This window comes from Acartia tonsa, chromosome 5, assembly GCF_053477335.1.
Source record: "Acartia tonsa isolate MP-2025a chromosome 5, ASM5347733v1, whole genome shotgun sequence".
NCBI classification, from domain to species: Eukaryota; Metazoa; Arthropoda; class Copepoda; order Calanoida; family Acartiidae; genus Acartia; species Acartia tonsa.
In genome coordinates this window covers 940,647-951,580 of record NC_137264.1, presented here as the reverse complement: position 1 = coordinate 951,580, position 10,934 = coordinate 940,647, and the positions used below count along the sequence as shown (strand labels likewise).

General features: G+C 44.2%; 1 protein-coding gene across 1 annotated transcript; it reads right to left on the bottom strand.

Annotated features, from left to right (window-relative positions):
- Positions 1-877: 877 nt before the first annotated feature.
- LOC145319889 (astacin-like metalloprotease toxin 2) lies at positions 878-4,634 on the bottom strand. The gene is made up of 9 exons (XM_080162292.1): positions 4,586-4,634; positions 4,411-4,449; positions 4,178-4,208; positions 3,643-3,714; positions 3,189-3,253; positions 2,747-2,851; positions 2,459-2,518; positions 1,149-1,206; positions 878-1,004 (listed from the first exon to the last, which is right to left on the bottom strand). Exons 1-9 carry the CDS (start codon positions 4,632-4,634, stop codon positions 878-880), a joined length of 606 nt encoding a protein of 201 aa, XP_080018418.1.
- Positions 4,635-10,934: the final 6,300 nt, after the last annotated feature.

The following is a 10,934-nucleotide window of genomic DNA, read 5'->3' as shown; positions in this document are numbered from 1 at the left end:
ATATATAAACACTAGCGGCTACACCCCTAGAGGCCTCTAGTCGCCTTTAAATTTTTTTTTTTAAATATCTAATTTGAGAAATAACTTGTCTATGTTATCAATTGTTAAATTCATGCGTCTATGCAGCGCAACTACGCTAGCAAGACTACGCTAGCGACACTATGCGGCGGAAATATTTCAATTTTTTTCTCAATTTTATTGTGATTTCTCTTGGGAGGGTGGTGGTACCCTCCCCCAAAATAGTTAAAAACCTTCCCGGGACATATGACAATCTACCCTATTAAGGAGAACCCAATTGGTTCAGCGGTTAGCGAGATCCTTTGGTACAGACGCACAGATACACAGACACAAAAACACAGACACACAGACATCCTGTTACTTTAGTATAAAAATTAAAGATTGGACCCTCAGCAGGTTCCTAATTTTTATTTTTTATCCCCTTTACTGCTAAACAGTGGGGGGGAATGAAGGGTTTAACACTAACATACCCCACCCCACCCCCCTCCATTGAAAGTTGGAGGGTTACACATAAGTGAGAATTTAAAGATGGTATTTTTACATCTTTATGAATATGTTTAAAAAATCAATATTTCACTTTTGTGTAATTGCCCCATTTTAAAAGATATACATTAAAAGCTCTCTGTCTTTAAGAATAGGATAAAAAGAAATAAGATTTGTTGGAACTTTTGCAGCCTAAATCTTTAAGAGTTAAACTTCATAAATATCATTGTAGGATTCTTCCTAAATATTATTTAATTCTAATAAATATCAGTAAAAATATAAATATAATTCAAATAGTTTAGCAACTTTTTGATGGGCTATTAAAAAAAAACATTCCCTTTTTGAATAAGAATTTTTACAATGGTCACTGAATATATTAAAAACAAATATTTCCACCACTTTCATTGTAAGTTTTATCAAAGTTCTTTCTTTTTTTCATAGACCTAAGAGCTGCAAATTCCACATTTTCATCATTAATATTGATATAGTCATCTCTATCAGGCCTAAAACAAAAATTTGTTCACCCCCCCCTGTTTTTTCAGCTCCTTTTAGGGCTATAATAATTTTTTTGTTTTGTATTGGCAAAAAAAGTCCTTCTTATATACATTTTTATTGAGATAAGTTTTTTTTATAGACACTTGGTATACCTGTTTTGTTCATGAACCATTCCAATAACATGACCTAATTCATGCAATACTGTGGAGCCTGAATGAATTTAAAGAAAAAAAGTTGGTAATATCCTCTTAGAAATTTTTTTCTTATTTGAAAATTTGAGTAACTCCCCCCCCCCCCCCTGGACAGAACTATGAACTCTGGCCATAGCGCTCAGCTCCCTAGCCTGCCGCTGTCGGCCCCCTTGCCTGCCTATCCATGCACTTGCCGCAGTGCTCAGCTCCCTAGCCTATGACCTAACCTAACCTAAAATAGTTGTTCTCTATTGGGGGAGGGGGGTTGGGTGTGTTACTCAAATTTTCAAGAGGATTTTTTTTGAGGGGGGGAGTAAGCCAACCACCTATTCAACTTTTAAAAATTTTAAATAATTTTAAATTTTAAATTTTAAAATAAAATTTTTTGGGGGATAATTTCTCTTAGGAGAGCAGTGGTACTCTCCCCCAAAAAAGTTATAATCTCCAGGACCTAGAACACTGTAAAGTAAAACCACATTGGTTCAGCAGTTAGCAGACCCTTAAGTACACACAGATCTGGTTACTTTTATAAAAGGAAATATCAAGCTTCATAAATACCAATAACCTGACATGTTTAATTTATTGGTTAATTTTATAACACATATTTTTACCCTTACAAGACCAGAAGGAGTAAGAGCTTCAGGACACTATAAGGGCTAACTGGGATATCAAAACATAAAATTGCAAAAATTAAAAAGATTGGTTAGGATATTGAATATTGCCCACACGCCAAAAAATTCAGTCTTCAAATAATTCTGAGGGACTCCAAATAATACTTTTCATTGGGTGCATAAAATTCACTCTCCTCCCTCCCAAAAAATTGTAATACCTTTATATTCAAGAAGATTTAAATTAATTTTACCACCATGGCATGTTTAATTACAAAAAAAATGATAATAGTAGGAAATCTGTAAAAGGTGCCTTAATTGATATTGTTTACTTGAAGTTTTCTCAGCTTTTTAGTAATTAACAACATATTTTCCAGTTACTATATCAAAAACAGCAATTTATCAATGCTAAAGGCAAGAAGTTAGTGGGGAAATAAAAACTACAATTTTTTAAAATGGTAAGGATTAACAGAAAAAATGAGTAATATAAATGGGTTACTTTTAAAGTTTTAATATGAGGATATTATGGTCAATTAAAGTTAGCAGGATATTTGAGGTACATGGATTTATACATTGGGTTTTAAATGTTTTTCAACATTATAATAATTACTAAATACCATTGTTGATTATCTTATTGCCTATGGGGACATCTCTACTCATTACCTCCATCCACAAAGCAGCTTAAACTCCCAAGATTTAAATTAGTGTCAGTTCCTGCAAATCCTAAAGAAAAATTTAATTAAGGCTTTTTGTTTGCTAAACCTTATTTAGATTTATTACTTATGAAACCTTAATTCCTAGGATAGGATAATGTAGGACTTGGTCCAATAAAACTGTACAACCATAAGGTGTGTAGTTTATAGGATGTTTGAAAATTAAAACCATAGAACTTTTTGATTGCTCTAAATTTACACTTCCTATTTGTCTGTAAGTACAGTAAAAATAAATTACCTATTGTTGCTTTACATTCTTCTGGAGATTTTTTGTGAATTGCCAATTCTTGAGAGAAAAATGTAGTATCTCCACTGGTATCTATTTCACGGAACTTTATACATCCTGTTACAAATATCTTATGTTTATTTTCATTTTTTAGTTCTTTTATAATTACTTAATTTAAAATGTTATATGTCTACAACTCATAATGACCTTTTTGGGCCTTGGCGACGTTTTGGGTCCACTTACTCTGCTTTTGAATTGCAGTGTAATGCACTTAGTTGCTCAGGGCAATAAGTAAGGTAACACCCATTAGACAACCAACTATTTGATTTCAAGACCTTTGTTGAGAAGTCCTAACTAAGCAAGGTAATGATGTCTACAACTCATAAAAAGTTATTTTAAAAAGTGGACAGAGCTGAAAAATAAAGATTTGGCATATTAAAAAACATATATTTACCATCCGTCTGAGCTTCAATTTTCTTCATCTGAGCAACTACTAAATTTTTCTGATCCTCAGTGTATCTTTATAATCCATTTATTATATTATTTTTTATTGATTCAAATGAAATGATAAATGACAACTACATAGTTACAAAAAAAGTCCAGACAAATTTGAGTATTAAAAATATCAACTAAATTTTTACCCAAATACTTGATAGATGATATTAGGTTAATTAACATACACCAGACAACCAAACCAGTAATTGCACAACCTTTGTGTGAGTAGTCCCAACTGGGCAGTGGGCATGGTAATGAATTGCATCTGTTTATGGGCCAAGACATTCCCAATATTTCAAGCAAAAATCACCTCCCCAATAACAATGGATGCACTAGGTGTTGCAGGTATGGTTGATCTTGAATTTATAGATTTCAAATTTGGCTCAAACAAATTTGTTAATATTTAGTTTTACCTCCTTCCAAATCCGTCTTCATCAAGAAATTTGTAATGTATGGTACCATTTTGCCATAACTTGCTGCTATCACTATGAATGTAGATAATATAACAAAAAAGATTTTCATCACAAACTTTAATCAATTGATTTATCTAACCCAATTAATAAGGTGCTCATCAATATAATATTCCAGGTGCATAGGGTGTTAAACACTTCTCATGCTAGCTCAGATACAAAGAGAGATATCAAGATACACTTCAAGGCAAAGTTAATCATTTTTAAAATTCAATAAGATTGGAAATTCTTTTATTTTAGTGATCTGTTTTGCTTTCTGTTTAAAACAAAATAGGGAAAAAAGAATTTAATTCAGTAATTTTAGACACTTTTGGATGGCCAGAATTGATAGATCAAAAACTATTTTTACAAAAAGTTTTGAAAAGTCTTAAATTTTATACTTGTACCATTCACATGATAAAATAATTTAGATGAAAATCTTAGGGAGGGGCATTTATTGACTCCTCTTGTGCTGATCAATAGGGATAATTATTATTACCTTACAAAAGAATATCCATAGTTATCATCAACTAAAAAAAAGCATAATTTATAGTTATATATTTATATATTAGTACTAAATTAATAATAAAATATTTAAAACTAAAATGCTGAAATGTATATTTGTAAAACTATGTAATAGTCTTTTTTTTATATATTATTTATAGTTTTAAGTTAAGTTTTTTTTAGAAGAACTAAATCTAATTAATCTTCTTTTAATGGTAAAAATTGAACCTGTAGGATCAATGTTATCATCTTCCAATGGCAAGGAATCTGTAAAAGAATCACATAAGATTGAAAATATCTCTCTCTATCTCTCTTAATCATTCCTCCCAATCCAAAAACACTAATGCCTTTAGAACCATTCTCTTTGGTATTTGTAGATACGAATCTATATTTAAAAACTTACCTATGGTTTTCAGCTGTAGAATAAAAATGAACAAAATGAAGAACAACATTTTTCTGAAAATAAATTCATATGAGTTATTGCTTATGTGGTATCCGCCGAGGATAAATGGCAGACACCGGAGTTCAATTAGATTACGGCAGTGTGACAGACGTGGACACCTTACTATAGAGAAGCTACGCTTCTCTAGCTTTCACTAGATAATGATCAACATCTATTTTCAGTTGTCACTTTATTGAAGGTTTAAAAGATACTGAAGCTATATACAACAAACAATAATTACATGGATAGGAATAAATAATCATAACATCAAAGCATAAATAATACATATACAATGGTCAGTTTGGGCAATAATGATCCCCCATCCCTGAAAAGGGTGGGGGAGAATTAAGAATACAGTTAACCATAATAAACATGACAGATTCAATCATTAATTCTAAGCGTAGGGAGGGGGTCACTAGACCCCTTCCCCAGGACTCGGGGGAGGGCCATTGACCCTCCACCGAACCCCAGATCAGGGGTGCCATAGGCATGGCTCACGGTTGCCGAATACCACAACTCTCCCCTCGGAAGGCTGGGAGGTGGTTTCCCTACCAGACTTCCGACAGTGGTTGAGGCCTTCGGTCCGCTCCTTAGGGCTAAAATATATACAAACGATAATGATTCAATGGAATCCTAGTGGTGAGTATCTTCTTAGGGTTGATGGGCTCCCAATGTGGGATAGAAGGCAGAGGCTGGCTTGGGTTGGACACGTTGGTCAGCGCCGGCAGGTATCAGGTTTGCTGGTGGCACAGTGGTTGCTGGAACAGTCAGCAGTGGGGCCTGCTGGTTGTTGTTGGCAGCGGCTGGGGCACTGGCCGCCAGGTTGATCGTCTGAGCAGCGGCCTGTCCTCCTGAGGGGCCGCGGGGTCTGCCAGAGGGCGGTCCTGGCCTACCTGGGCGGTCATGCCCGCTGTCAGTTGATTTCATAGACACCATTTCCTCGGCTGCTTCCCTGCCGATGGGAATGGCATCCCAGTCCACTGAAAAGTCCCGGGACTTGGCATGGTTGAGCCTGGCTCTAGCCAGCGCTTTCCTATATAAAGCTGGATGGTACAGGAACACTTGTGATATCGCATTCAGGGCTGCTCGGACTCCTCCTTGTGCTGCTGCCAGGGAAATGATGGTTAGGTCCCCCAGCAGTTTGAGGATCAACAACAGTAAACACAGTATGGCTGCGCCATCTCCCCACTCGTGGATGGCTTGTCTAAATCCAGCCCAGACATCCAGGGCTGCCTCTCCTTCCTCCGCCAGTCGGTCAATGTTGTAGGACACTATCCCATGGTCTCCTGTGGCCGAACAGCTGCCTTGCTGAACGCAGGAGCCATAGGATAGGCCGGTCAGCATGGCACTCTTGTATGCTGGGAACGCCAGCAGTTGTTGCCAGTCGTTCAACTCAGCCTGCGAATACAAGCCACCTGAACTGAAGTCATCTAAGGGTTCTGTCAACAACTGTGTAGGCGTATCCAGCGGGGGTGGCCTCTTCTTGGGAGCGGGGGTTAACTCTATCCAGCCTTCCTCCGCGTGCACAGTCAGGGGGTAGGTGGAGGAGCAGGGAATCTTGGTGGCGTGTTCACTGTATACCCGTGTCACAGCGTCTACAAAACCTGTGGGCTCTACTGGCACTTTGTCCCAACACTCCTTGTGTTCGCGGACAACGTACTTGTGACGTTGGCAGGTCAGCTGCAGCAGGATGTCTCCCCTCAGTACCGAGAACGTGCTCCCCTGGACACGCACCGGGTGGGCCGGGTCTAGTTGCTGGAGCTTCCAGCAGTTGGCCGCTACTTCTTCTGCTGCGGTGCTTTTCATGCGCGTTTCCAGGGTAAACCCAATATAACCTGCATGTATCTGTGCTTGAAGGGGAACGTCGACATCCCTGGCCGACACTCTGGGCAGCGCAGCCGCGGCTTGGTCAGCTGCCACGAACAACGCTGGATGGTTTGTGGCATGGGCCTCGAAGTCGCAGTTCACAATCGAGGTGGGGTTGGTCATGTTGATGAAAAACTGGGCCTGATGGTCAACCAGATATGCATCCATCACCAGGCTGGGCTGGAGGCTGCGGATCAGCCTCAAGGGGCAATCTCTTCCCAGGTGGTCCCACACGTAGGTTGCTTCCCCAGTGATGCAGGACAGCTCAGAATGGGGACACTCTAGGGTCAGGTGGTCAGACTGGGACTCCACCCGTCCATCCTCCACCACATAGGTCTCCTCCTTGACCAGCAGCCGTCGCTCCTGGAGCACTAATTCGTTGCGGTATAGCTGGCCCTCAAAGTGGACGTCCTCCCCCTCACAACCCACCCCCTCGGGGCTGTTGACGAGGGCGCCCACCATGTCGATGGTGAAGAACAGGGGATGGTTCAGCTGGAACGTCAGTGGCTGGGTCTTGCCTGGCAACGTGTAGACTCGGTTCCTGGCCAGGTCTCGGCACGCTTCTGGGTCTATCTTGGTTGGCCTCATGAGGGTGGGGACCGAGGTCACCTTGAGGTGACCCCATACTCCACACCTGAATGTCCACTGGGACACGGTGAGCTGACAACTGTACCCAGTGGTTTCCCTCACCTTGACTTGCTGCAGGACGTGTACTTCATGGCCAAGGGGCACCTCTTGGTGTAGAGGCTCCGTGTTACACATCTTTTCTTTATTGTAAGACGTGACATGGGTGGGGTTGGCACAGTCCCACCCCACCAGGACGTAGCTGGTTGTAGGCCACACGGCTGCCAGCAGGAGGCCCCACAGGACCATCCACCAATGGGAGAGGCTTCCAGGCAGCCATCTTCCTCGTACACGCGGCTGGGGATCTTCAGCTCTGGTCACGGCTGCTTCTTGGGACTGGACACGGCTGGGCTGCTCCTAGTTTCCATTGAGCGTTATCTGTATGCGGCCGGGGCACCCCGATACCCTCCCCAATGACAGACTGGCAAGCGACTGGCACTTGCCTGGGTGTCGGCTCCCCTAGCCCTAAGTGCTCCCTTCCCTTGTCCAAAGCATGCCCAGTGGCATGGGGCTGAAGTGCATGTGGCACAGGCTCGCCCTTACTCACTTCCCTCCCCTGCCCTAGGAACTCAGGTGCATGGGGCACAGGCAAGTCCTTATTTTCCCAAATTTCAATCTCCCCAGCCTCTGGTGCAGGGGGCACAGGCAAGGCTGGGTTTTTACAATATCTTGGATACAACACATTTAACAAATTCAACTTATCCTGATGTTGAGCAGCTGGGTTCCCTTGGCTGGCAGGGGGCTCTGGATGGCATGTAGCTGGGCTCTCCCTGTAGGCTGGTGGCGCTGGCTGACTGGGGGTGACGGGTGTCACCCCTTCCTCTGGGACCGCTGGCTCGTTCCAGGACTCAGGTCTCTCGGTGGCGGCGACGGTTGTCGCCCCAGACATCAGGTTGGAGGCTGGCTCGTTCCAGGATCCAGGTATCTCGGTGGCGGCGACGGTTGTCGCCCCAGGCACCAGGTGGGAGGCGCTGGATAGCACCCCCCCATCATCCCAGGTGGCGACGCCGGGTGGCGTCCCATACATCGATGCAGAGGTGCTGGCTAGCACCTCCTGCCTCTCCCGTTCGGCGGCTGCCAGGACCTCCCCATACACCGTCTCAGAGACGCTGGGCAGCGCCCCTCCACTCTTGCTGGGTAGGCTCAGTCGGGCAGGTTCCATCATGTTGAGGCTAAAGGGCTGGGGCCTCAGCACCTCTGGCTCGGCTATGTTGTTGGGCTGTATCAGCTCTGGCCCCAGATGGTTAAGACTGAAGCCTAGGCCAACCCGGTTGGGTTCAGCCGTGCCGCCCAGTACGTTGATCCTAGCTGGGACAGTCCCAAACTGCGGCATCCCATCGGCTCGGTCCGCAGCTCTGGGGGCGGCTGCTTGCTGTGGTGGTGCTGGGGGCGCGCTCCCTTCCATGTGGGCCACTCTGCTGGGCTTCCCTGGAGGGGCACCCTTGTCGGCGGTGCGCCTGCGGCTGGCTACCTGGGCCCAGTCAGCTCTACAATCGGCCGCCGTGTGACCGTCATAGTGGCAACGCTCACACTTGGCAGAACGGTCACGGCGTGGCTGGGTGCGTCTCTCCTCTAGGCTAACTTCCACAGGCGTTGGGCAGTCTCGAGCTCGGTGGCCTCTCCCCTGGCAGCGGTAGCAGCGGCCTGGAACCTTGTCATCTGGAGCGACCTTTCCCATCTGGTGGAGACCCGGAGCCAAGGAGCCAATCTCCATTGGCTCCGACTCGTCATATTGGGGCAACTGGATGCAGGCAGATCCAGTCAGCCCGTCGGTCGAGTCCACTAAGCACACACCTTCCTTCAGCTGCTTAGTAACCATGGTCACGGTGAACATGGCCTTACGAGTGTACTCAGGTACACTCGTAATTTCATGGTTCATCATGAGGCGTTTTACATTGGCGTTACGAATTCCACGATTTAATTCGTCCACCAACAACTCAAGATCCTCATGGTTGTAGGCGTCCCTATACAAGGCGCACTTAGTTGATATGTACGCTTGTATAGGTTCTGTCGAGTGTTGCTTGTAATCCCTAAACGCTTGTTTAAGCGTTTGGGATTCAAAAGCAGGGCGAAATAGCAATTCACACTCGGTCTTGACCTGTTCGTAGGTCAAGGCTTGGCCTGCCTCGCCAAACAGATGGGACGCCATTTCCGCCGCTTGCCCTACCAGTGACAGTAGTAGGGCGTTGCGGCGGTTGAGGGAATCATGAGGTGGCACGCGGTAAGCCGCCCATGACATCTCAAGTCTGCGGATATGTGCCGACCAGGATTGCTTGGGCGGCCCTCTAAACTCCGGCAGATTGCTCAGCATCAGCTTGCGGTACTCGGCTGGGGCCGGCTGAGGGTCATCCTGGAGCCATCCTGGGGCTTGGTCACCTCCTGGGGCTTGATGCTGGTCCATTGGGTCAACGGTGAAACGGCGGGCACAAAGTTATACAGTACTAAAATGAATGGTTTGTCACTTGAGGCTTCCTAGCCTAACAGCCAACACTGTTTGTATCACTAGGTTGGGAGTTTAGTTGCAAAGATATAACTTAGCTGTACTTATCACTAGTTAGGTGTTGAGGTTGTAGGGTAGGCTGGTAGAGGTAGATAGATGTTGAGGGTCTGAACTGCTGTCAGGAACTGATTGGGTTTTCCTTTATCACACTAGAGCTAGAAGGAAAGAAACTTGCAATTCTTTATTTGCTAAAAATACCCCTGTTAAATGCTATGGAGTAGCTCCGCTCCGGTGTGAGTGTGTGTGTGTGTGTGTGCGTGGAATCTCCTGTCCTTGTAACGCGCGTCCGCGCCGTCAAATCCGCGCACACGGGGAAAACGCGCTCTCACCCCTCAACTCGCTCTCTCATTGGTCCGCTTCGTCCGTTGGATTTATGATATTTTCCGCACTCTGTTGCGCTACCCGTGAATGGCGCTCTGTGTGTCCGATCGCTAGCCCCACACTACAGACGGACTTAGTCTAGTGTGGGTAGGAAGGGGGAAGCGCGTGAGGGGACGGGGGTAACTCCGTCCGTTCCCCCTGTGAGGGAGGGGGGTAACTGTGTGCTGGTGTAATAGGGCCTTTTCTTCTTAATCCTAGGCTTATCTATTATATCACCCTGATTGTATTTGCCTTCAATGGAGAGGGGCCCCTCCCTTTTCCCTTGGAATAAGGGGTGTATTGTTGTTGTGCTGTGGGCTTGAGATTGTTTTGATTGTATATCAGGGTCTTTATTATATTACATCTAGCTTCTATTTTTGTCCTTATCACAATTGCATAACCGATTTGTTTACCAACTCTGTTCTACCACACAAAATTTGAAATCTATAGGACAATTCTAACATGCCTAAATTAACCCATTAGTGCCGAGCGCCACTTTTATGGGCTGATCGAGCTGAAAGTTTCAGGGAAGCTTTATAATGGTCAAAACAGAATTCGTATTTTTTTGTTTTGCTCTAGTGGCGTGCACAGGAAAGTTGCAAAAAAACCCGGTTCGGCTCGGCCATAAATACCAACCAGGCATTATTACCCGTTTTGGGCGGTTTCCGCCGGCGTTAATCCCCGGTTTTGCTGTAAAAACCCGGTTATTTCGACCAAAAATCGAAAAATGTAATTTTTGAACGCCAAAAGTGAGATGAACACTTTTTAGAACTTTGATACGATCCGAAATTGAAAACTACACAACCTCATGTAATCTATAGAGCTACAAGTATAATACGAAGCGATTTATTTCAAATTTAGTGTTTCGGCTATAGGTGCCGCCGTTTTCGGGTAAAAAAACCTGTTGCTCAAAGTTTTAAAAGACACACACTACAAAAAAAGAACATATAAAATTTGGGT

Coding starts and splice junctions, on each gene's coding strand:
- LOC145319889 (XM_080162292.1), bottom strand. CDS start 4,634: ATGTTGTTCTTCATTTTGTTCATTTTTATTCTACAGCTGAAAACCATA. Junction 3,715..4,177: donor TATGGATATTCTTTTGTAAG/GTAATAATAATT, acceptor CTACATTCATAG/TGATAGCAGCAAGTTATGGC. Junction 1,005..1,148: donor ATGGTTCATGAACAAAACAG/GTATACCAAGTG, acceptor TTTTTGTTTTAG/GCCTGATAGAGATGACTATA.